Source organism: Pleurodeles waltl, chromosome 6, assembly GCF_031143425.1.
Source record: "Pleurodeles waltl isolate 20211129_DDA chromosome 6, aPleWal1.hap1.20221129, whole genome shotgun sequence".
In the NCBI taxonomy this organism is placed as follows: domain Eukaryota; kingdom Metazoa; phylum Chordata; class Amphibia; order Caudata; family Salamandridae; genus Pleurodeles; species Pleurodeles waltl.
Window position 1 is genome coordinate 1,189,436,915 of NC_090445.1, and position 25,540 is coordinate 1,189,462,454.

The window sequence follows — 25,540 nt, forward strand, 5'->3', positions numbered from 1 at the left end:
CTGACACTGCATGGCTGATTACAGTGCTTAACTGGTAAACAAATATGAGCAGGTGCCCAAAATTACAATAGAACTTACTGCACCTGGGGGGGGTGTTGTCGGATACATGGTATGTCCTTCTCTTTCAATCCCACCTGAGAGGAATGGGACTGGCTTGCGGTCAAGGTGGCTTGCAGCAGAGTAGGTGGGCCCCAGGAGGCAGAAAAGTACTAATGCTGCACTGGAAAGGTGGTACAGCAAGTGCACTACAGTATAAATCTGGTGGTGAACTACAAAGGCAAATGGTCGTGACCTGTCCTGCCCAGGTAGTTAGAAGAGATAAAGGTATTTTCTTTCTGAACCAGATCACCAACCTGCGGAATAAAGTAAAAAGAAGCCCCAGTCTTCCAACAAAAGTGACGGTGGTGTCCACTGTCAACCACCGGCACATATAAACTATTGTGAAATGTGGTCAAACGTCCAAGGGCCATCCGTGACACTTCAAGATCAGCCTAGAACTGAAGAGGGCATCGTGACACAAGTGACAGAGGTTCCCAAACCTAATTGAAATATGCACATTTGTTACTTTTTCTAAAGGAGCCGCTTTGAGGTGTATTGTCCCAGCTTCGGTTCAAGAATGGAGTCAAAGCCCGTGAACCATATTAGGAATGCATTTTCACACATACAATAGTAAAGCATGAAATTACAAAAACTGTGTCAGTATAAAGAAAGCCATTAAAAAAAGCCATAAAATGCACTCTCCTTGCAGTGATATGACATTTCCATATCTGCAGGTTTAATAATCTATGATGTCCTACTGCTTCACGAACAAGCATCAGGGACTACTAAGCTTATCTCACAGACCAAGACAACTGCCTACTCCATGTAATATGTACTTTAAATACAGACGGATAATGTCTAAGATAATAGTAACACATACATCTTAATGCACTCTCCACTTCACATTCTCCCATGTTGAATATTTCATGTAACTCTTAGAGGATTTGAGGAATCACACCAAGATCTACAAAGGTTCTCCTTCCTCCTATCTTTCCTGTTCCCTTAATCGTCTCGTCCTCCTTGTGAGGCCACCTCAACCATCCATTCCTCAGCAGGTAGCAAGTTAAGCACTAGTAAATTGTGAAATTGTAGCTCTTGCTCAGAAACATCATAAAAGCATCATAAAACGCTATATGAAAATAAGAGTCATATTCCCAAATATAGCATACCTTGCATAGATTATTTTCTGTTGGGCAGCACTTTAAATATCAGTTAGTAATACATATCATAGCACAAAACATTCCAACCCCAAATCCCATGATAACATAGCTGTGAGTTTACAACAGAGGACCGGTGATGGTGCTCTTTGTAAAAGCGCTCTGGCTGAACTACTGTGCACATGCTGGACTATTTAATGTCACATTAGGATTATTAGATCTTGGTAGGCACAATATCAGGGGAAAGGGGGAGCTCCTTCTCGCATGTATGTAATTCTAAACAACTACATAGAGGTGGAAGAGCCACTGAAGGCGTGATACCTGATTCATTTCCCAGCACGAGGTCCTCTCGGTCCTTCAAACCCAAAAGCAGCCTAGTTTTCATAAGGCTTGTGCCTGCCACCCGTGCTCTAACCTGATGTGGCAAGAATTATCGACCAACATTAATCTTTGATGTGAAATATGAGATAGAATGCGATACACGTCTAGTGGCTGAATTGCACAATGTGAAACCATAAAACCTGGGTTCAATTCTGTCTTCCTCTCTTGACAAACTGTGTGCTCCTTTTAATCCTCATTTTTGCATGAGAGCCTCTTGAAATATAAATATGTAAGTTCAGGAAGTCTGTTGTGCAAAATATCTCTTTTATTTGAATTAGTAGACTAGACTATATGCACTCCATCCATTAAGGACTCCAAACAGGGTAATGACCTAAAGATGGCAATTGACTTGCATCTTTCTTCACAAATGGCATTGTCATCAAGTCAGGATGGGGGCATTCATGGTTCTAAATTCATCTTTAGAAATGATCACTTACAGTAAACAGCTCTCAACGCAGTTATATAATCTGATGCACTGAGATGAAATGATTCTGCATGTTAAAGAAAAAACATATTTTTTTTAATTTTGAAGACAACTTGTACATATTTTTGTTGAGTAAATTGCATGCGAAACACTTACACAGCTCAAGGCTTGTATGCAAGCCATATCCTTGGCTTTAGCGCTCCTTCTTAATTTGTTGGCTCACCCATTTCTCCAGTTACACTACAGAAGTGTAGGGCCGGCTTTAGCGCTGAGTGCATCCAGTGCAACAATGTTTGTTGGCAACCCCCCCAATGGCCACCTCCGCCAGGGATTCCCTTACTACCACCCTTTAACAGTGCCACTCAAGTCTCCATAACCACTCAGATGCATTTCATTTGTGTTATAGCATCACTCAAACCAATGCAGGCTAGGGAGTCAGGGCACAGAGACAATCAAATGTAACAGCAAGGTCGGGGCTTCGCTCTAATAATATTAATTGGTTTCTACCGAAATTAACCTTTTTACAACGTTAGGATAATAACTGGGGAAAAATCACAACGCTCTAACCTATAACTTGCAGTTTGCATGCAGCTCTTTGATGGCAGTTAATAGTTCACTGTTGTATATATGGGGTTTACCTTATAAACTGCAAGTAACAAAAGGATATCTCTGACAAAAGCAGTAACCCACTGACCTATTTACATTATATGCACTTTGTGATCTCGATGGTGCATGTTCTTTGCAGCAGACATATTAACCCACAGGACAGTACTCTGATCTCTCTCCAGAAACTACATTAATCGCAGTTATCTTGACATTTTTACAGTTGTCTGAAAATAGCAGGAGGCAAGTAACACTGGCAGCAGGTGCTTTTTAAAAATCATAATACACTTGCAAACACGGCGCCCCCACCCGAAGTCATCACCCCGGTGCTGCAGCACTGGTCGCACCGCCCTAGACCCGGCACTGAGTGTGTCTTTTTTCACATCTTACTTTCATCCAGCCCAGGGTGCTTGTGGGGTAGAGCAGCTCTGGGTCATACAATGAGCTTCGGTGCAGTAAGTGCATGGGGTTTGCCAGGACTCAAATAGAGGTCTGATAATCTGCAAATGACGTTTCCATTCCGATTCCTGCCAGAGAAGGTCTGCTTATGAAGAGTAGCTGCAGGATTCTCTTACAAATGCAGCGTTACTAACAGCACGGGTTTCAGGGCTGGTCGAAGGGCTTTCTCCACTCACAATGCGGCTTACTGGAAGTCATACGGTGATTGTCATATTTGTTGCAGACCGTTACTGTCAGTGAAACTGACAAGTAAAATACAAATATCTGAAGACTGGCAGAGACGAGGGGCTGTGAACTATGCCCCGAGTACCAACTTAGGAACTATGGAACATGGTTTGAGCCCTGGCCCGGACTCTACATAATGTGATTTGGGGCACATCCGTTAATCTTCCCAAGCTTTAAATAAACACGTAGGTCAAGTTGGTGCTACAATAAATACAAAATTAAAAGTGACCGCTCCCACAAAGTGACAACTGACTGAGTGATCACTCACACTAGGTCCCTTTCAGTCTCTATTTTATGTATCTACCCATTTCTGTTTATATGTCTGCCTCTTTATCTCTCCATATCTATATCCATCTCCCTCCTATTTTGTCTCTGTCCTTCTTTGTGCCTCAATCCATTACTCTGTCACTCCGAGACTCCCCTTTCTCAACACGTCCTTTTCTTCTGCCTCCCTCACTCTGTTTCTAAACTATGTCTGTTTAAATCACAATCCTTCCCAGCACCACGGCTCGATTACATTCTGGACACAATCTGCAGGGACAGCATGTTCTCTATACCACACAGGTCATTTTTAGGAACTTTATGATGTAAGAAATATTTTTAAATGATATAAGAACCTTTTTTCTGTGTGTGTGTGTGTATATATATATATATATATATGTATATATATATATATATATATATATATATGTGTGTGTGTATATATCAACTTCACACGCTTCCAAGTAATAACGCAGCTGCACTCCCAGCAAGTTGTGCAATTGAAAGCTTAATTGCCAATTACAATCTATGCGTTTCAGTCCTTTAGGGACCTTGGTCACGGTTGATCAAAGATGTCCTAAGTGCCATTACTTGTGGGCTAACTAGCAGTGCATGGCGAGGGCGCAAGTTCTAGTTTCCTTAGGACATGAGTTATAGTTACTTGAGATAATTCTAACTATAACAGGTGAATGTCTATGGTTTGGTACGTTTAAAATGTGAGTCGAACTATAACGTCTCAGTAACCTTTGGTTGTTTAAGTGAATTTATGTTTTTTTAATTCTATTTCCTAACTATAACGTCCATGTAACCTTTTTTCAGTGAATTTCTATGTTTTTTTTTTTACATATAGTAATTTTCATCACTATATGTTAATCCGACCACCTGCGGCCAGGCCCTAGGAACAACTAACCACCCATACCCCATGCTGCGCAGTCCTTTGGCTGTTTGTGGCAGGAGTTGGCCGCAACCGGTCTCTATGGGTGTGAGAGGGTGTATATGGGGGCGAGGGGGGCTGTGAAAGTGTCTGTCTGGGTGTGGGAGTGGGTGCATCAGTTTCTGTGTGGGTCTGTGAGTGAGTGAGTGAGGGTTTCAGTGGGTCTATGAGTGGGTGCGTGAGAATCTGAGTGGGTGGGTGAGTTGGAGTGGGCCTGTGAATGGGTGCGCGAGTGTCTGAGTGGGGCTATGAGTGGGTGTGTGAGTGGGGCTGTGAGTAGGTGCACGAGGGTGTGAGTGGGAATGTGTCTGAGTACGTCTGTGAGTGGGTGCGTAAGGTCTGAGTGGGCGTATGAGTGGGAGAAAGATTAAAAAAGAGAACATGAGAGTGAGAGAGAGAGATAGCGAGTTTTATAGGCTTTGATGAATGACATGCTTAAAATGAGATATTTCTGGACAAATTGAAAAGAAAAATGTATTTGTCAATTCAAAAGGGTGAGATCACCTTTCAGTATGAATCTTAATCTTTTGAAGGTTAAAAGAAATTAAAGAAGGAAAATGACCACAGGCACACGTGGAGTAGAACCCTCAACTTTCAGTGGGAGTCTGTGACCTTAACCTTTAAGCCATAGGTGACTGCTTACTGTGATGCTTCCAGACATACTTATGACAGTCAAACCATGCATCGGATTGGAAAGAAACTTAAATGTTCCATCACAATCAAAACTCTAGTAAATAAACAAACTCACTGCCTAGCGATACTATGATTTGACCCTTCAGCCTACTGACCATTAGGCTAGAAGTGACTATGTTCAGCTCTGCATCCAAACTTAACTATAACATTTGTACCAAACATCTTGCTAGTCTTACTCTTTGAAGCCACTGCATGGAGAGATAACTGCAATGACAATCGCTCTCTCTTTCATCCCACTATGGAATGGAAGAGAGAAGAGTGTGACAGGACCACGAGGGAGCCTCAAGGCCCCCGCGGTCTTAATCGGGTCTCCATGTCTTGTGGGAGCCGGCATTGCTCCAAGAAGCGAGGAGCTGCTTTAAATAGCAGCTCCCTGCTTGCAGGAGCAATGTTTTAATCTTTCTGACAACCAGGGCTGTATGACAGCTCCCGCTGTCAGAAAGCGATCTTTGTTTGCTTTTGCTTGCTGGGAGCTGTCATTTCCCATCAAGCAAAAGCAAATAGCTATGTCCCAGGGGTGGGCACCCCGGGACAAGCAGTAGCCGGCCCTGGTGGTTGGAAATCCCCAGGGCCATCATTGGCTCCTAAAGGGGGGCAGCACGGCCCCCCTCCAATGACTATTCCCCAAGGGAGGTGTGGTCCCAGGGTTGCGGGGGACCACAAGGCCTCTCTGCATCCTTTTTGATAATAGCCCCAGAGAGGTGGCGGACCCCGGGGCTTGGGGGGTCCAGGCAGGTCTGTCCATGCAAAGTGTAATTGCCCCTGGACCTGGCCCACCCGAGGGACGTTAAAAAGCGCGGGAGCCTGCAGTTGTTTTTTTGTTTTTTAAAAAACATTTTCGGTGGATCTGTGCTGAAATTGTTGAAAAATGCTTTTTAAGCCCTGGGGGTCCCTCTGGGGTCCCAGCACCAGAGCTAAGGGGTCACTTTTCTTATTTGTTTACTGTTTTTTTCTGGGACTCGGCTGAATTAGTCTCAACATGGCTGCCAACATTTCCTTGTTGAAGTGTTGTCAGCCAATCAGATCTCAGCATGAGATTGGGAGGGTTCGCGTAGCCTTCACGCCCCTATATATACAAATTTGTTTTTAATTTAATTACTAAAAAAACCTACTGAACGGATTTATAACCAAATAATAAAATGGTTGCTTTCTGGATAAAGAGCTACCTTTCTGCCATATTTGGTGTAATTCTGTTCAGTGGTTCGGGCGCTATCGCTGTTCAAAATCCCTATGTAAAAATAAATGGGGGCCTTTTTTTCCTCAGCCCCCAAAACTTTCCAGACAGCAGCTCCCCTGACCACCACTGACGATTATCTATAGAAACAAGGTCCTAATTATAACTACCTAGTGACGACTGCCACTAGTTAAAATATATATATATATATATACATATATAGCTAGCTAGATAGATATAAACACTTAAAAAACAGAAAGGCTACAGGGACGCAGGGATCCTTTAGTTAGACTCACTTTTTTTTTTATTATAAACTACAGAAATGCACCGGGTATACCTGGAGTTATTTCAAGTAACTATAACTCATGCCCTAAGGTAACTATAACATGCGCTCCCGCCATGCACAGTTTTTTAATGAATAATTTTACAGAAAATGTTACAGTGATATTATCAATGATGCTATAAAAGTTGTCATGAGTGCTGTAATATCTGGGTAATTAGCAGTGCATGGCCGGGGGTTATAGTTATTTTAGGGCACGAGCTATTGTTACGTGAAAGATTTAACGATATTCGTGAATTTCTATGGTTTTGTACGTTTAAAAAACCAGTAGTTTGGAAACTTAAACAGGGCAACTTTAAATATACATATTTAAGGGTGCTACACCAGCCCCGGGTACCAGCACCTCCTTGGGTGGCTGCCAGCTGACTCCACTGCCCCCCCCCCCTCTGGGTCCCAGGGACCACCAGCACCTCCTCGGAACAACATTAAAAAAAAATATGGGGGGAACGTATGGACCCTCCCCGGGCTATGAGGTACGAGGACCATCACCTCTGCAGGGCAACACTAAAGGAATATATGGGGGGCCGCATTAACCCCCCCTCCCCCGGGGCCCAACGACCACCACCTCCCTGGGTTATCCTAGTAAAAAAAAAAACTTAAAGGGGTCCACGCAGACTGCCCCCCCTCGGGTCCAGGGGACCACCACCTCCTGGGGATAACATAAAAAAAATGTATGGAAGGGGCCGCACAGACCCTCCCGGGCCCCAGGGACCACCACCTCCCTGGGGCTACACTTGAAAACTATGTGGGGGGTTGTGCGGACCTCCCCCCCTCAGGCCCCGGAGACCTCGACCTTTCTGGAGCTTTTTAAAAAATATTTATGGAGGCTGCAAGGACATCCCTGAGGACCAGGGATTACCACCTCCCTGGGGCCAAATACTTTTATTTTTTTCAAAAGGCAGGGCGCCACGTGGCACCCATCCCTAGGCCAGTTTCGGCCCGGGGACCCCATTCCAAAGGAGCCTTGCCATATATTTAAGGGTGATCAGGGCACCCATTAAAACCTATAGGAACCATGGGTGGAGCCTCAAGGCCATCATGGTCGCACCAGCTCCCAACTCCTGTAGGAGCTAGAATTGCTCCCGCATGCAGGGAGCTGCTTTAAGTAGCAGCTCCGTGAATGCAGGACCAATGTTTTAATCTCCTTCCCTACCCACACAAGATAAAAACTCCACTTTAAGCAAGTGGGAGCGTTTTTAAAGCTCCTACTTGCTCAAAGCAGAGTGTATGCTTTTGCTTGGAAGAGTTGTCAGCTCCCGCCAAGCAAAAGCAAACAGCTACCTCTTGCGATTGGGCACCATGCGAGGTAGAAGGAGCCAGTCCTGAGGGGTGGGGGTCCCCAGGGCCATAAATGGCTCCAAGTGGGGGACCACGCAGCCCCCCTCCTTCTTTTGGTGGTGGCCCCCGGGCCGAGGGTCGGTGCGGACCCCCTCTTAAAATCATTATGCATTCACGGGGGGTTGGCGGTCCCCAGGATCAGGGGTGGTCCTTTATTTCATACATTTCCTGTCCAAGGGAGGTGGTAGTCCCCGGGCCGTTGGGGGACGTGCGCCCCTGCATACTTTTCTGCATAGCCCCAGAGAGGTGACGGTCTGCTGGACCCTCTAGTAATTTTATAGTATCTTGCAGCAGAGAGGTGGTGGTCCCCAGGGAGGACTGCGCACCCCTGCATACTATTAACACAGCCCTCGGAAGGTGACGGTCCCTAGGACCCCTCCTATTATTTTTATATCATTTTGCCCCAGGGAGATGGTGGTCTGTGCTGCACAGCAGGGGTGCTGGGGAGGGCACATGGCCTTCACGCATACTTTATAAACATAGCCCTGGGGAGGTGGTGGTCCCTGGGGCCTGGGGGGGAGCAGCACGGCCCCCTGCATACTTAACAAACATAGCCCCGGGGAGGTGGTGGCGCCTGGGGCTTCTGAAAGCCGTAGGAGGGTGGCTCTCTGCACCCACCACCCTTTATTTTTGCTCATAAGGTCCCTGGAACCTGGCCCACCCAGGGGTAGTATTAATTTCAAATGCAGTAGACAGTGTTTTTTTTTTTAAATCACAGCAAGATCTGCGGCTCCAGCTACGGATTTCTATGTGATTATACTTTTAAGTCTTTGGGGGGGGGGGGGGGTCCCAGAGGGACCCCTGGAACATGGCTTGGGGCTTAGGATTTTTTTTTATTTAAGTTTTTGGCTGAAGCAGAGTTAAAAAATGGCTGCCACCACTTCTTGTTTGAAGAGCTGGCTGTCCATCAGATCTCTCAGGATCCGCTACCCTAGATATACAAATTTCCCTTCCATTTAATATCTCAAAAACTAATGAACAGATTTACACCAAATAAAAAAAGGTGTTCTGTGGACCAAAATTTTGTGAAGAGTCGTCAAATGTCACCAAAGATACATCCAAGTAAAAAAAAAAAAAAGGCTTTTCCTGTGGAAAAAAGGTCCAAACTACAACTACCTACTGGCAAAGTAAATGCTTTTTTGTGTTCATAACAACTTTGGCACCATTTGACGAATCCCCACATAACTTTCCAAAAAAGTGTTACTATTTGACTACTTTGCGCATGAAAAGTTTTGGGGTGACCCATCAAGTGGGGGACAAGAAAAATTAGGGTGTCCCAAAACACGTTTTCCCAATTCATTTTTCCATAAAAACTTGAGACACAGCTACAGCCCAAACCACAAAAAAAGATTTACACAATTTTTGACAGAAGATTAGCTTTTAGTCCTTTTGGTGTTTTTTTTGTTTTGGTGTAAATTTGTTCAGCAGTTTTGGAAAAATTAAGGTCCAACAAAATTTTATATATCACACCGCAGAAGATTCATGGAGCCAAGAGATCTGATCCTGAGACATGATTGGCTGCCACCACATCAACCAGAAAGTGGTGGCAGCCATATTAGGACTTGTGATTCACTAAAAAAAAAGAAAAAGGGCAAAAATAGGTATAAGGGGGCACAGTAGGGATACACTGACCCTCTAAGCCTTTCATGGGGCCTTTTTTTTTTTTTTTAAAGAAATTTGCCACTAATTTGGGGAGGATCCAAGAATTTCCCCCCTATGGTGTGGTGTGGGACAGTGCCCAGAGAGGAAGTGCAGCATAAGTATTAGGGGGAAACACCAGGGACTCCATCCCCCAGTGCCAATAATTTAAATATAGGGGAGAGTGGTGCACAGCTCCTCTCTCTGAACAGTACAATGGCCCTGGGTGTTGGCTCAGTGTCAGCGCCCTGGGGGTCCCATCCCCAGGACACTGTCTATTTCCCTGCCCTGGTGCAGTTAAGTGCTACTGTTCTCTAACCAGGTGGAAGCACAAAGCTCTTCCTGCCTGGTAGGAGAACAAAACATTTTCTTGCCCGCGCTCTTGGTCAGAGAAGTAGACTTAATTGCTTCCACCTCGCAGGAGCAAAGGAAAATGCTACTATGGGGTTGGAGCAATACCAGCTCCTGATGCACCTGCAATGGATGCAAGCATGGGAGCTGGTGGGGCTGCAGTTGCCTTGAACCACCCCTACCAGCCCCCAATAAGGGACGCACTGTTGTTTTTTTTTTCAGGACCGCAGGTCCTCAGAGGATCCATGGTATATTAAGAAAAATATGTTTTTGGCCACATGAGTGGCCCTCTGGTTGTACCAGGACTAGGGGGCTAGAGTATCCTTACCATACTGTCTATATGCTTTTTAATTCTTTTTCTAGGACAGCGGGCTGAGTCAAATGTCCTAAAACGGCTGCCGCCACATCTTTGTATAAGTGGTAGCAACTGTTTGACTTCAGGAATCTTGGGAATATATTTTCCACCACTCAGATGTCTTTGATGTTTGACATTTTCAGACATCTTTATTGTAAGCCTAGTTTAAGAGTGAAGACAGAACCCAAGACTACATAATCATCTATTCTGCCAGATCAGATAATCATTGTCTTTCAATTATACATACCTAGTCATGAAAAAGTTTTGCGAAGGAACTGCTCCTAAAACCATCCTTGCTACTCATTTCTTCCACTAAGCTTTTTATCGGAGTCCTCTGAATTAGCAGAAAATAGGAACAGAGGGAGAGGGTGAGTATTATTTGACTGAGGAAAAATAGTTTGGTAAAGTAAGAGAACTGAGATTAAAACAGTTTTGCTTGCTCCAAGTGTCCTAACATTCCATCAATAGCCCATTTTAGTGAACAGACTGTGCGACTGGGCACTTTTCCATAGGATACTTCCCAATATGTGTTGGGTTCCAGTTGTGCGGTTGATTTAAATCACTCACTTAGTAGCTGCTTCTAGGCTCATTCCAATTACTCCTCAACTTGGGAAAAAAACAAAATCAATAAGTGATTAGCCCAGAGCATACAATGTGACCAAATATGAAGGCTGGCATTAAAACCAGGTCTCTTGGTTCCACAATTTGAAACATGTCCATTAGACCACAACTGTGGTATGGAAGTTTCTGATGGCTAGCCACTGTTAAGAATCATGGCTATAAGAACAAGTTACTTACCTTCAGTAACAAATTATCTGTTAGAGACATATTTTATTTGCAGATTCCTTACCTTAAAATTTCCCCCAGGCATCAAACTGGATCCAGAGACTTTTCTTCGTGCAGTACCCTTGCGTGCCATTAGGTGGCATCAGTTGACTCTGCGTTTGTCATTAGCGTTGTGGTCGCCGTGATGATGTCGGGGTCGAATATAGGCTCTGCTTCGGTGCAGTGACGTCAGTTTCTTTTCACGACTTTCCACGCCAAAGCGCAGAGCCATGAAGAACACTGAAGTGGTGAGCCAAAGGTAAGGCTCTAAAAGGGGAATCCCTGTCCCTACAAATCAGTTCGCAGGCGGGGAGAATGGGTGGGTCGGTAAAGAATCTGTAACTAGAATATGTCTCTACCAGATAATTTGTTACCGAAGCTAAGTAACTTGTTCATCTGATAGAGACTTCTAGTTGCAGATTCCTTACCTTAGAATAGACACCCAACTAATACCATCCTAAGAGGAGGGCTGCAAACAAAAATCATATTAAAAAGGCCAGTAGGACCGAACAAGCAAAGTAGCCGTCTCTGCGGACCTGACTGTCCAGGCAGTAATGTTTAGTAAATGTGTGCAAGGACGCCCACGTTGCTGCCTGACAGATGTCCAGTTCAGGGTCTCTGCATGCTAACACTGTGGCAGCAGTTGCTCTGGTTGAGTGAGCATGCAAACCCTCTGGAGATTGCTTCTTTGCCAAAGTGTAGCACATTTTGATGCAGAGAAGCATCCATCATGAGATGGTACGCTTCTGCACCACCTTTTCTTTCATCGCACCCACATACCCAACAAAGAGTTGATCATCCAAGTGAAAAGGTGTGACAACCTTGGGAAGGAAGGAGGCCCTCATGCATAGTACTACTTTGTCAGGATGGACTGTCAAAAATGGAGGCTTCAAAAAAAGAGCCTGGATCTCACTCACTCTGCAAGCAAAGGTGATAGCACCAGAAAGACAGCCTTGGGGGTTAGGCGCCGCAGAGGACAATTGTGTAACAGCTCAAATATATCACACATCAAGTAAGTGAGGACAAGACTAAGGTCCCACGGAGGCATAATAAATGGGGTGGGAAGATACAATTGAGTAAAACCTTCAAGGAATCTCCCCACAACAAGGGATTTGAAAAGAGAAGGTTGATCTGGCAGTGTAACAAAAGCTGAGAGAGCCGATAAGTAGCCTTTAAAAGTGCCCAAAGCAGAACCCTGAAGGGCTAAGGAAAGAATGAACAAAAGAACCTCAGAAAGTGATGCAGAAAGGGGGTCAAACAGACTTGTCATACCATCCCACAAATTTATGCCAATAACAGGTGTATACTGTTTCGGTGGAGGGACGCCTGGTTGCCAAGATATCATTGCAGACTTTGGCCGGAATGTCAAAAGTCGTCAACTGCTGCCGCTCAATTTCCACGCAAGAAGGCAGAGACTGGACAGGTTCAGGTGAAGAATCGTCCCCTGCTGCTGTGACAGAAGATCTGACCAAAGGGGCAGTCTGATCAGAGGATCTGTGGCCATGTTCTATAGCTCTGGAGACTATACTCTTCATGCCCAGTCCGGAGCCACAAGAATGACTTGGGCCTGGTTATTCTTGATCTCCTTTAGAACTCTGGGAAGAAGTGATATTGGCGGAAAGGCGTACAGGAGGCCTGTAGAGAGTGCCCTTTTTCTTGGTATGGTTACCCCCTTTTTCTGATGTCAGTGTGTTTGACTGTGTTCACTGGGATCCTGCTAACCAGGACCCCAGTGATTATGATCTCTCTCCCAAAAAAGACTGCTGCCCCACTATAAGTCCCTAGTATATGGTGCCTAGGTACCCAGGGCATTGGGGTTCCAGGGGATCCCTATGGGCTGCAGCATATATTTTGCCACCCATAGAGAGCCCAAGCAAAGGGTTCTGCAGGACTACCAGTGCAGCCTGCGTGAAAAGGTACAACCACCCTTTCACTGCCACTTTTCCCTGCAACAGGTCACTTACAAGTCACCCCTATGGCAGGCCTTCTAGCCCACAGGGCAGGGTGCAACGTACCTGTGTGTGAGGACTCCCCTGCACTAGCAGAGGTGCCCCAACGAACTCCAGGTCCATTTTCCCAGACTTTGTGAGTGCTGGGGCAACATTTCTTTTCCAGGTGTACTGGACATAGGTCAATACCTATGTCCAGCTAGAAAATGCTATCTCCAAACATAGGCATGTTTGTTATCAAACATGTTGGAATCATACCCCAAGGTGTTTGCAATCATTAGTTGTATGATTCCACACACTCTGGGAGCTCCTTAGAGGACCTCCAGTATTGTCATTTCAGCCTTCTGAGGTTTTCCAAGCAGCTCAAGCTGCTGCCACCTCACAGACAGGTTTCTGCCCTCCTGTTGCTTGAGCAGGTCAAGCCAAGGAAGGCAGAACAAATGATTCAGGTTGCAAGACTCCAGCAGGATTCCTCTGTACCCTTCGACTTCTGACTGAAGAAACTGCATCTGGACGCTACAGGACCCGACGAGCTGCAAAAAAGATTCAAGATACTTCTTGCAACATTGTATCCACGGCTCCTTCCAGCAACTGCAACATTTCCCCAGTCGTGCATCCTCTGATGACAGTCCACCTTCAGCCTGCACCAGAAGGAAGAAGGAATCTCCCTTGGAGTGAAGGAGTCACTCTCCTGCATCCGCAGGCACCAACTGCAACGAAGACCAGCTGTGTGGATTCCCTCTCCTGCTGAACTGCGTGGATCCTGCATCACAGGTGGTGGACTGAAGTGGTCCTGACGGTTCTCTCTTCCAGCTGTCCAACTTGAGTGAAGGTAAACCCTTGCCTGCTCACACTGGACAGTACCCCCATGCACAGCATCATTTGCAGCTGCCAAGGCTTGTTGGCATCTTTCCCAAGGGATCTTCAGGCATCTTAAACCTCCAGCACTCCATCCTGCAACGCACAGTTCCCCGGCTGCATGGGATCACTTTTTGTAGTGCTGCATGGGCTCCTTGTTCAACTTTCGTGTCCCTGTCCTGTGGAACTCCTGTGGGTGCTGCCTGTGCGTCTGTGGGCTCATTGTGTTACTGAGGGCCCCCTCTGACTCTCCCTCCTGGGCAGAGTCCACCTGGTCCTTCCTGGTCCCGGGCCGCTCCAATTTCCGGTAACCACAAGTTTTGCGTGTGTCAAGGCTTGGTGGAATCTGAAGACGCAAACCTGACTGCAATCCTCCTTCCGGCATGGGACATCACCTGCATCCTCCAGGAACTCAACTTTGTCTTCCTGGGTGCAGTACTGACTCCGTGGACTCTGCTTGCTTGTGGGATGTGGTCCTCTTCTTCCACAGGTCCTCTTGTCCAGGAATCCACTGTTGGTGTCTTGCAGTCTCTTTTTGGCTTTGCATAATTCTTCTTTCTTTCCAAGTGGGTGTTCTGGGGAATTTACAGTGATTTACTCCTGCTTTCCTCGTCGCTGGTGGGTGTTGTACTTACCTTTGGGCTTTCCTAGTACTCCCAGCTCCCCTCTACACACTCCACTTAACTAGGTGGGGGACTGACCCTCGCATTCCCCTTTTTTTAGTATATGGTTTGTGCTCCCCCTAGGGCTATTTCTCCTTATTGTGTTTTTGCTAATTGCACTGTTTTCTAACTGTTTTTTTATGCCTGTTTCTGCATACAAGTGTATAATTTGTGTATTACTTACCTCCTACGGGAGTTTAGCCTCTATGGTATTTTTGTCAACAAAATAAAGTACCTTTATTTGTGTAACACTGAGTGCTTTCTTTCATGTGTGTAAGTACTGTGTGACTACAGTGGTATTGCATGAGCTTTGCATGTCTCCTAAATAAGCCTTGGCTGCTCACCCACAGTCACCTTTAGAGCCTGGCTTCTAGACACTGAATACTCTACACTAATAAGGGATACCTGGTATAAGGTGTAACTACCATAGGTACCCACCACAAAGCAGGCCAGCCTCCTACTCCTGAGCTCCAATAGAGACGAAAAGTGTCGCAGAGTGAGAACCACATTGGAAAAACCAATGCGCAAAACTGCCGACATTGCGCGTTCTCTGCGGAGGCGAACAGATCTAATCAAGACTCTCCCGACTGTTGAGGAAGGCCTTGCGCCGGATGTAGTCGCCATTCGTGATTGACTATGCATCGACGGCTGAGTTCGTCTGCTCTGGCATTCAGAGAGCCTGCCAGATGTTGAACCACCAGAGAAATGCCCTGATGTGCCGGTCACGTCCAGAGGCGCAGCACCACTAGACAAAGGGTCTAGGATCCCACAATGCCCTGTTTGTTGCAGTACCACATGGCGGTGGTGTTGTCTGTGAACATCTGCACCACTTTCCCCTTGACAGAGGGAAGGAATGATTTCAACGCAAGTCTGATCACCCGGAGCTCCAACAGGTTGATGTGAAGTTCCAACTCCGCCAGAGACCAGAGGACTCTGATCTCCTAGTCTCCCATGTGGCCGCCACAGCCTAGAAGTGACTTGTCTGTCAAAATTGTAAATTCTGGGTGGAGAAGGGAGAAGGATCTGCCTTTTACCCAAACCTGATTCGAAAGCCACCATTGCAGATCTTTCGCAGTCCCTTCTGAGATCTGGACCATGTCGGAAAGATTCCGCTGATGCTGCGCCCACTGGAACTTCAGGTCCCACGGCAGAGCCCGCATATGCCATCTGGCATGTGCCACTAGCACGATGCAGGAGGGCATGAGGCCCAGCAGCCTCAGAGTCATTCTCACCAAAACCCAGGATAGAGGTTGAAACATCAAAATCATAGCCTGAATAGCCTGGAGGAGGCCGTCCGATCATATTCCAGGCTGTTGCCGACGGGAGAGACGCAGCCAAGTTCACCATACAATGTGGGCTGGACACGACTGACTCTCTAGGTACATCGGTTGTGTTGATAGTGGCATTACTATGCCATGCCTGGTTGAGAACTTCTGTTTTTTTAGGGGATGTCCAGCAGACCCCCATGGACATGTCCTTTCAGGCGTGGGGGGTTAGGTCAGGAATTCAGAGTCATTCGGAGCAGGCCGATGGCGGCGAAGGATTGCCCTATTCATAGGAGCCCCTGTGCTGGGTTTGGACTAGGTACCCAGAAGTACATCAGTGAGGGCTTCACTATATGGAAAAAGAGGCTCTGAAGCAGGCGCTCTGGGCTAAAGCACCTCTAACAGGAGATTAGTCCTGACCACAACAGTAGGCAGTTCAAGGCCAAGGACCTCAGCTGCTCTACTGACCCTCATGGAGTAAGAAGCTCCCTCTGCCGTAGCCACGGTTGGAGGAAACAGCATGCCAGTGTCTGGGGAGGTATCAAGACCACTGGCCTCGCCCAATTCCTGAGCCCAGCCCATGGTTGGGTCTCCTTGCTGGTATTCATAAGGGTCCAAAAAGGGTCCAGCGACCCCTTCAACCCTTTTTCACATTCATACCCAGATTAAAAAGGGTCAGAATCCAACCTGGAGTGGCTAGGCCCGAATGAAGTCGGAAGCAGTGCTGGCCAATGCCGTTTCGGCTCCAAAGGATAAAAAATTAGATTCGCTCTCATCATTACAAGCACAACAGACTTGACATATTCACCCACTGGATTATTAAAGCACCCAGCAGCTCTTAATCTGTGCAGGTGGTGGTTATCAGCACTCATGTATTTTCATCATCCACCCATACAAAGAGAGAGAGAACGAAAAAGGTTGGAAGAAAAAAGAAAAGTGAGTATGAGAGAAAACCAGGATTAAAACACACCTGCAAGAATAAGATATAAAGGCAGGAAAGAGTAGGGGGTGAGAGCAAAAGGTGTATAGTGGATTCGGGGTCGGGCAGCAGTTGTTTTTAGTAGTGGCAGCAATAGGTTCCTAAGAAGATTTTGAGGCCCCTATTTTTATGCATAAAATATATATATATCTCAGATGATTCTTTTCAAAGTTACTTTCCAAAATTGCTTACCCTAGAATATTATGTAAATTCAGGTATCAGAATTTTCATGAAATGTTTTACTCCGGACTTTTCAAAATGCACTGCACGCTCTTGACACCACATTCTGCACTTTACAGTAGAAACAAAAACATGATTTGGCAAACACCTGCTCTAATACTTTGTGAATTCCTTCTGTACTGGCACAAGATATATTTATGCAGCATTGTGTAAAAAGCTTACCTTGTTGTATATTTTCTCTTACTATCGTGACATGCTCATCTCGATCTGGGCGTGTATGTTCATGCCAAAATCCCACCACATGGCCCAACTCATGGACTACAATTCCAAACTTATCACAATTTTTGCCAATTGATATGGCTTGAGGACCTCCACCACGACGGCCAACAAATGAGCAGCAGCTAAAAAAAAAAAGGCAATAGCACTATCATATTTTAGTAGACATGAACTAAATATAAAAATACACAGTTTCAAATAACCTGCATCAGCAATACTAATGTGCTCATCCAGACATATTTAATATATGTTCACTTACAAAAAAAACAAATGTTACAGTCTGGTCTGTTACAGTTAATATCGTCTTATTTTATGTTAAAACAAAACCTGTAGTGATAGATATACTCAATGAAAATTCCAAAGGGTAAAGGTAGGTCATAGTTAGGTGAAAATGGCTGTACAACTGCAATTTTATACAAAAACTCTGAAATTCAACAGGTATAGATCACTGAGCCAATTATACACTATGGGCCTGATTACAACTTTGGAGGAGCTGTTAATCCGTCCCAAATGTGACGGATATACCGCCAGCCGTATTCCGAGTTCCATAGGATATAATGGACTCGTAATACGGCTGGTGGTATATCCGTCACTTTACCGTCACTTTTGGGACGGATTAACACCTCCTCCAAAGTTGTAATCAGGCCCTATATGTTGTGCTCCCACCATGCACTGGTTTTAACCTCACATACTGTATCACTCATTACATTTCCAATGAATCATTCAATGAATGTGACAGTTTACTACTCTGAAACGTATTTAGTGAGCTACATCTAGAGCACCGCAAGGTAATTAGTGAGCTATATGTACAGCATATATGAGCCAAGGAGGCAAAACAGGTTACAAAAGCATGTTACAAAAGTCTCCACTATTAGCAATATGTAAGGTACAGAACATTAGCTCTATGTGTAGCTAACTAAATACCTTTCAGTGTGATGTGTGTATAGTTAACTGCCACACTTTTTGGATGATGTCATCAGTGATGGCCATATGGTGGGGAGGTTGGACAAAGGGCCTGGCCTGAGAACAGATACTGTGGACAACCCAGCAGGCACCCAGACCCTCACTGCAAACAGCCGTTGGTCGTGAGTGGCATTGTGGGTGCCCAACCCTGGCGAGTGATCAACCACTGCAGCGCATGGCTTTAAGCTGTGCACATCAGACGTAAAAACCCCATTGCTTGCCAACACCCCCCCAGTCACACAAAAGCAAAGGACAGTTTCACCTTTTTTTTTTTTTAGGTAAGGGGGAGTACGCTGAACACCCCAAGAGCACCTTGAGTCTGTGGCAACTGGAAAACACACACTTTGCACCCAGAGGGCCCCCTTAGCACACACCCATAAGACTAGGGGGGTCAGGACACTTACCCTGCCCACATTTATGTTGTTTTAATGTTGAGGACACAGGGACCAAGTAATTGAGTGCTACAATGACAGCTGCAACATTTCTCTTCATATTGCAGCCAGCAAATCACAGTGCTCGGTCTTGCGGAACTAGAAATGTTGGCTTTAGGATTGATATGGTAGAAAAAAATAGGCTAAAAAATCTTTAAGATAGTAAAATAATTTTTTTTGCAACCTCCCCTTTTTCTCAGCACCTGCTTGACGGATCACCCCGAAAGTATCTGATAAGAAGTTGAGGTGGATTAACTTTACTTGTGAAATGTTTCATGAAGATTCGTCAAAAGGTACCAAAGTTACTACCAAGCCAAAAAAATACATTCCCTATGGAAACTCATATATATATATACACACACACACACACACTAAAAAACACAAAGGTTACATGGACGTTAAAGTTAGGCCTTGTAACCTTTGTTTTTTTCAGTAAATTTCTATGTTTTTGTGGGTCTGTCAGTGAGTGCATGTGTATGAATGTACATTTTGTATTTTCACCAAGGTTCGTGATTCTGTTGTGCCAGACAAAGTGGGGATGGGTGCAGGGGGACGTGACGTAGTCGCGACTCCACAATCGTGGAAAAAAAGAGTTTTGAACTATTTGAAACTGATAAGGGTCCATCAGACACTCATTGGTGAATCTCACGGGATCAGAGTACATCTACCCTGATCCCTTTTATTATTTACAGCCCCTATTTCCATCCCCCGGGGCCGTGCACCAGTTGATAAGATGGCGGCTGCAACTTTCTCCACAGGTTGCAACCAGCCAATCACATTGCCTCCTTCTGTTGGGCGGAGCAGCAACGCTTCCTGTTGGATTTGCGATGGGGCAGCGTTCCTATATGTACAAATTTGTATTTCCTTTAATTTCTCAAAAACTAACAAACAGATTTACACCAAATAACAAAAAGAGCTCTTTCTGGACAAAGAGCTAACTTTCAGCCAAAGTTGGTGTAACTCCATCCAGTAGTTTAGGCGCTATCGCTGTTCAGAATCCCTATGGAAAAATCAATGGGTAAAACGTGTTTTAGCACCCTCCCCCCTGTTTTCTGAGTGCAGTGTTTAACGCAAGTAATTCTGTCTCCTTCCAACAGCACAGTATTAATTGGGCTGCTGCACGCATTACATGGCTGCCCATTGCTACCTGAACACTTCATATACTTACCCCCTAAGACATATCTCGGAAACGTGCTTGCTAACGAAACTGGAGTCAACCTAGTCCTCTGAACTTATACCAAAACAGCAAAGCAAGAAATAGATGCATGGACCAAGGTGGTTCACCCTTGCTTTTGCAAGAGCTACTTATCTGTAAAACAATGGGCAACATTCCATTAAAGGACACAGAGGATGATCGGCAATTGTGTGAAAATATGACTCAAAGCTTTAAACAAGTTTCAAACCATACTATGTCAAGATCACATGACTTGAATGTACATGCTGGAAACAGTACTTAAATTTAGCAAAGCCAGCTTACACCTGGATTTTCAGCCAGGGTGCACATTATTTCCAAAGCTCACTCAGATAAACAGAGGGCAAGATATTTGTAGTTCAAAAATTACATTAGGAAATAATAGCACAATCAACTAAAGGGATAGCTTTGTAAGATATGTGGGATGTGTTTTTCTTAAATTGTATTATTTTATACAGAAGAGATCAAGCTCATGCTAATTTAAGTCACTTTAGTGCTTTCTTCCATTTTGGATGTGACATCCTAATATATTATGCGATTACTGTTGCTGTTGTTTTCCGTTGGAATAAAGAACTGTGGGCTTTACATAGAAAAGACTGAGACTTACTTAGTCACATTGAATGCAATGTACCTAATCAAGGACAACCTAACTGTCCCAGACCGAATGACGTACTATGTAACAAATCAAGTCACTTGAATAGACTTCGGGAATGCCCAAGTCTAATGTAGAATTGTGAGAAAATCCCTGAATGTACTCTGTAATAATAAAATGTTTGTTCTTGCTTGTTCTCTATTAGTTAATATCTTATGAACCATGTATTTGTGGAGTGAATGTATGAAATTCTTTCTCTAATGTCCTATTAAAGGACCTGTTTTTTCTCAGACTGGAGCACCCTTTTTCCCTTTCGTAGTATGTAAATCTACGCTGGATTTTCAGAAGAACGTTGCTAAATTCTTTTCGTACTTTATAATTTAGATGCCTATATTCTTAATTGATTGATAGTACAGTTTATGTATTTCTGTACTTAAATTCTTTGAGTAAATATTAAAGTTTAGCCCTCGTCTGCCAATATTATTGAGAATGTTCACGGCTTCATCCTAATGTGTGTGATTTAGTTGGGTAGAGACAAGTCCATGGGGGGACACTAAAGTCCGTCAGGGACTACATCAATCCCTGCCCAAGCAGTTGGCCCAAACTGAGTAACTAAAGGAAACACAGGTTTACGCTTCAACTGGATAAAATGTCTCTTTGTGCCCAGGGGAAAATGCAGAGCTATTGCATTAAAAAACTCATTTGGATTCGACCACGGGAAAACAAAAACAAAATGTTTGAGGCCACATTTGGACAGCTACTGAAATGTTACTGTGTTTTGCATTTCGGTTGTCATTAATATGCAAAAAGCCACTGCATCCAGGGACAGGGATGAGATCTTATTGTTTTCCTATACATCTTCAAAATCTTCACCCTTTGACGTGAACCCCTTGTGATTCCCTGATAAACTAATAGGCTGTCCTCATAAAGCAGTCTCTGAAATGTCTCCTGAAGAATGAATCAAGACACACCACTGTTTCCTGGCACAAATGTGCTTAGCTCTTCAGCTTTCATTAATACATCTTACATAAAAAAGAAACAAATCTTTTAAATGCTTATCACCACCCCATATTTTACATATTATATACCACTGCCCTTCCCCGTCAAATTAGATTTTGTTTTGTTAACATTACTCCTTCCATGTTATGCCTCTACAGCCTGTAACACTTAGGTAAGAGTTGGTATTTTTGTGCCACCACAGTAAAAACATCATCTGTAAATACTAGTGTTGGGCCCTTAATACTGTTCACACCAGAGCTAACAATTTGCAGATGTGCTTGAGCATTGATAATTAACATACCAACTACAGGAGAAGCCTTTGTCCACCTTGAATTATACTAACATTAGTTCCTTAAGTTTTCCCTCCATTGTAAATGTTATAGAAACGCTTATGTAGATACCCCAATCAACCAGATGATAAGCCCAATTCTACAATTAATGGTGATCCATTATATCAAAGAATATCATTAGTTGAAAATAGGCCATGAGCAGAGCGCTTCACTTCATTATGAGATATATGTGAAGATGAGGTGACTAACAATATACGGTGTACAAAATATACCTTCCCCTGCTCCATCCTGTATTTTTTTAAATTACAGACCTTTGTCCAGTTGTTGAGTACTGCAAATAATTATTGCTTTATAGATGACTATGATTTTACTCTTTTAAAATGGACGGCAGCACAGCCTGAAACTTGATTAAACATAGTCCAATATGCAAACTTTCAATAGAAACATGTTCAAATTAAGTAAAGTACTTGACATGAAGAATATGAATCTCAGAGCTGGTTGAGAAGCTCATTTTGTAAAAACAATATGCAAGAAAATTCCTCAAACATCCCTCCTATTGATTCCGTTTCCTAATCAAAATAAACAATGTGCTACATATCAACAGTCTGTCATCGTGTGGTGCATGCCAACATGTTTGGCTGATAAGATGGGTCTTACCATTCTAGACAACACTAAGCTGGTAACTCCAAGATTAAAAACTGTCAGTTCATTCAAATGACCTCTGCATCACAGCTGGCCTAGAAACACTGGCAGGCAGTTCACTCAACTCCCAGTTCTTCAACTTTTACGTTATCTTTGAATAATCTGGCTGAACCACATGTGGACTCCTTATGGTCTGCCTGGATCAGTCGTGTGGAGGCGTTTTGGATGCGTTGGAGGCGCCGCAGGTGTTTTGTCGGGATGCCTGTGTAGAGTGCATTGCAGTAGTCTAGCCTGCTGCTGACGAGGGCCTGTGTCACTGTTTTTCTTGTGTCTGTTGGGATCCACTTGTAGATCCTGCGGAGCATGCGGAGAGTGTTGTAGCAGGAGGAGGAGACTGCGTTGACCTGTTTTGACATGGAGAGGGAGGAGTCGAGGATGAAGCCCAGATTGCGTGCGTGGTCGGTCGGTGTTGGTGGGGTTCCTAGAGATGTTGGCCACCAGGAGTCATCCCAGGCGGAGGGGTTGGGTCCGGGGATGAGGACCTCCGTCTTGTCCGAGTTCAGATTCAGGCGGTTGTTTCTCATCCATTCGGCAACGGCCTGCATTCCCTCGTGGAGGTTGGACTTGGCAGTGGGCGGGTCCTTGGTGAGGGAGAGGATGAGATGGGTGTCGTCGGCGTAGGAGATGATGTTGAGGTTGTATTGGCGGGCTACTTGAGCGAGGGGTGCCATTTAGATGTTGAATAATGTTGGGCTGAGGTATGAGCCCTGGGGTACGCCGCAGATGATTTTGGTGGCTTTGGAGCGGAAGGGAGGGAGGCGGACTCTCTGGGTTCTGTCGGAGAGGAAGGATGTAGTCCACTCAAGGGCTTTCTCTTGTATTCCGGCTTCGAAGAGGCAGGTTCTCAGAGTGTGATGGCATACTGTGTCGAAGGTGGCTGATAGGTCCAGGAGGATGAGGGCTGATGTTTTGCCGTTGTCCATTTGGCGTCTGATGTCGTCTGTGGCGGTGAGGAGCGCGGTCTCAGTGCTGTGATTTTGTCGGAAGCCAGACTGGGAGGGGTCCAGGATGTCGTTGTTTTCGAGGTGGCGAGTCAGTTGTGCGTTGACGATTTTCTTGATGACCTTTGTTTAAAAGGTAGAACAGTTCTTTTTGCAAAATTGAGAAAATGTACTATAAAAACAGACCACCTAACGCAGCTGTGTTATCTCTTTGCTTTCTACTTTGTTTGCTTCTAAAGTGAAAAGTAAATCAATCCTGAGCACGGCAAACGGTTTAAGTTCCTAAAAGCATGGGACTTATGTGGAATATTGTGTGGAAAAGGCATCAAGGTCTTGTACATGTTCATTCAATGTGACATACATCTAGGCAGCATGTCCGGGTCTCATACTCATGATGTCAATATTGGAGACATAGTTGCAAATACCTGGCACGAAAGCATGTATGCATAACTGATGTCAAAAAGAAATATCATTTTCTACAACAGAATGAAGTTCAATAGTAAAACATATTTAAAACATTGAATCATAGATTGAAAATGCAAACCAAAGAAAATAGGAGTGGATCAACCATACCTTTAAGAAGGCAGCTACTGCGTTGTGCCCTAAAACTGTTTAGAACTTTAGATTGTTCACGCATTGTATGCTTTTCTACATGCTCATTCTTTAGAAATTATTTATATTGATTAATCATACAAAGTCAAGTCTAACACATACTGCAAAAAAAATTAAACCTTAATTCAACTTTTCAGCTATCTAGTTTGCTGTTGTTAGAGAATGCAAAAATGTAGACTCATGTCACGATAATTTTGCAACACCTTATGATAGTATAAGGTGTCTGCTAAAGCAACGTAAAAGGTTCAAATGAAGGTCACTGTTCGAAATCATGTTAGATACTTTTACATAAGATTCGTGTTTGCTCGAACAGAGGAGAAATAAAAAGCTGCAAAACACGCAAACAGTGACACTGGTGAAAGCATTATAAAAACATTGAGCTAAAATCCAGGCGAAAATTAGGGAAATATTGCTGGCAAACTAGACCTGGGAATATCAATTTCCGAGGTAGTACCTCATTTCTTAGTGGACTCACATGGTGCACATCATAATGGGCCTGATTTTCCATAACAGTGGATTTAGCACCCCAGTATTGGTAACTATGGGTGGGGAACTAGTAGCAGCCCATTTCCTGGGTCTCCTAAAAATGAGGGCCAATGTGTTAAAACCCAGGCAGAAATGTGAACCCGTCTGGATAGATCATTAGCAAAACTCCACTTTCAAACCAGAGTGAGCTTAAAGATTTAGGAAGGACTGGATTCCTGTCATGAAACTATGTACCCAATCAGCTGGTACCTGCTATTGAAGAAATACTTATTGAGGGAGTGGAATGTCCTATTGCCTCACTGATCACTTCTGGGAAGAATAAGAGTTTTAAATGGTATGGACATTTTGGTGCTGATCACACAGGAAGAAAGGAGAATGATAGAGAGACAACTCTTAAATTATCCAATCTCTACCACGTAAATAACACACATAGGCAGACAGCAATTATTTCCTTTAAACATTCTCTAGAGAGCCATTCGTTAGGAGCTTTTGTATTAAATATTGGCCAAAGAAGGGGTCTGGAACACCTCAAGGGAAAGAGGTTCTGTAGTGAGCCACTTATGGATTCCTGCTAGATCTTTAAAAGCTAGTCCTCTTGTACTGGAAATCAAGGCACAGGACATCAAGATGAGCAGTGGTTTTCAGTTCAGATTTACACATCAACAAATTAATTAATAAATAAATGTGTGGCACTGCAGTGATGGAGCAATGCATCACTGGTAAGTATACAAAAAACCCTTAATCATCCACTTTTAGTACACCACATTGTGTACATTATAGTGATGTAAAGTGTCTGAGATGAAGCCTAACCAGCCTTGTTAACAAGTGGTGGCATGCTGATTGGCTGCCTTTTTGGGAACATGTGACATGGCTTTAACTCCAGGCAGTCTGGAGTATGGTTTTGTTCATTAAAACAAGTTATTTGTATTTTTGCCACCTTGAGATCAAAGTTAGTAGGGGTCACCA

At 44.3% G+C, this 25,540-nt stretch overlaps 1 protein-coding gene across 1 annotated transcript in view; it reads right to left on the reverse strand.

Moving 5' to 3' along the window:
- The window catches only part of TLL2 (tolloid like 2), a 1,863,287-nt gene that overhangs the window by 840,931 nt on the left and 996,816 nt on the right, over positions 1 to 25,540 (reverse strand). Inside the window, exon 6 of the mRNA XM_069240439.1 lies at positions 17,313 to 17,491. Within this exon, the coding sequence (XP_069096540.1) occupies positions 17,313 to 17,491 (179 nt within the window). The remainder of the gene's footprint in view (positions 1 to 17,312; positions 17,492 to 25,540) is intronic.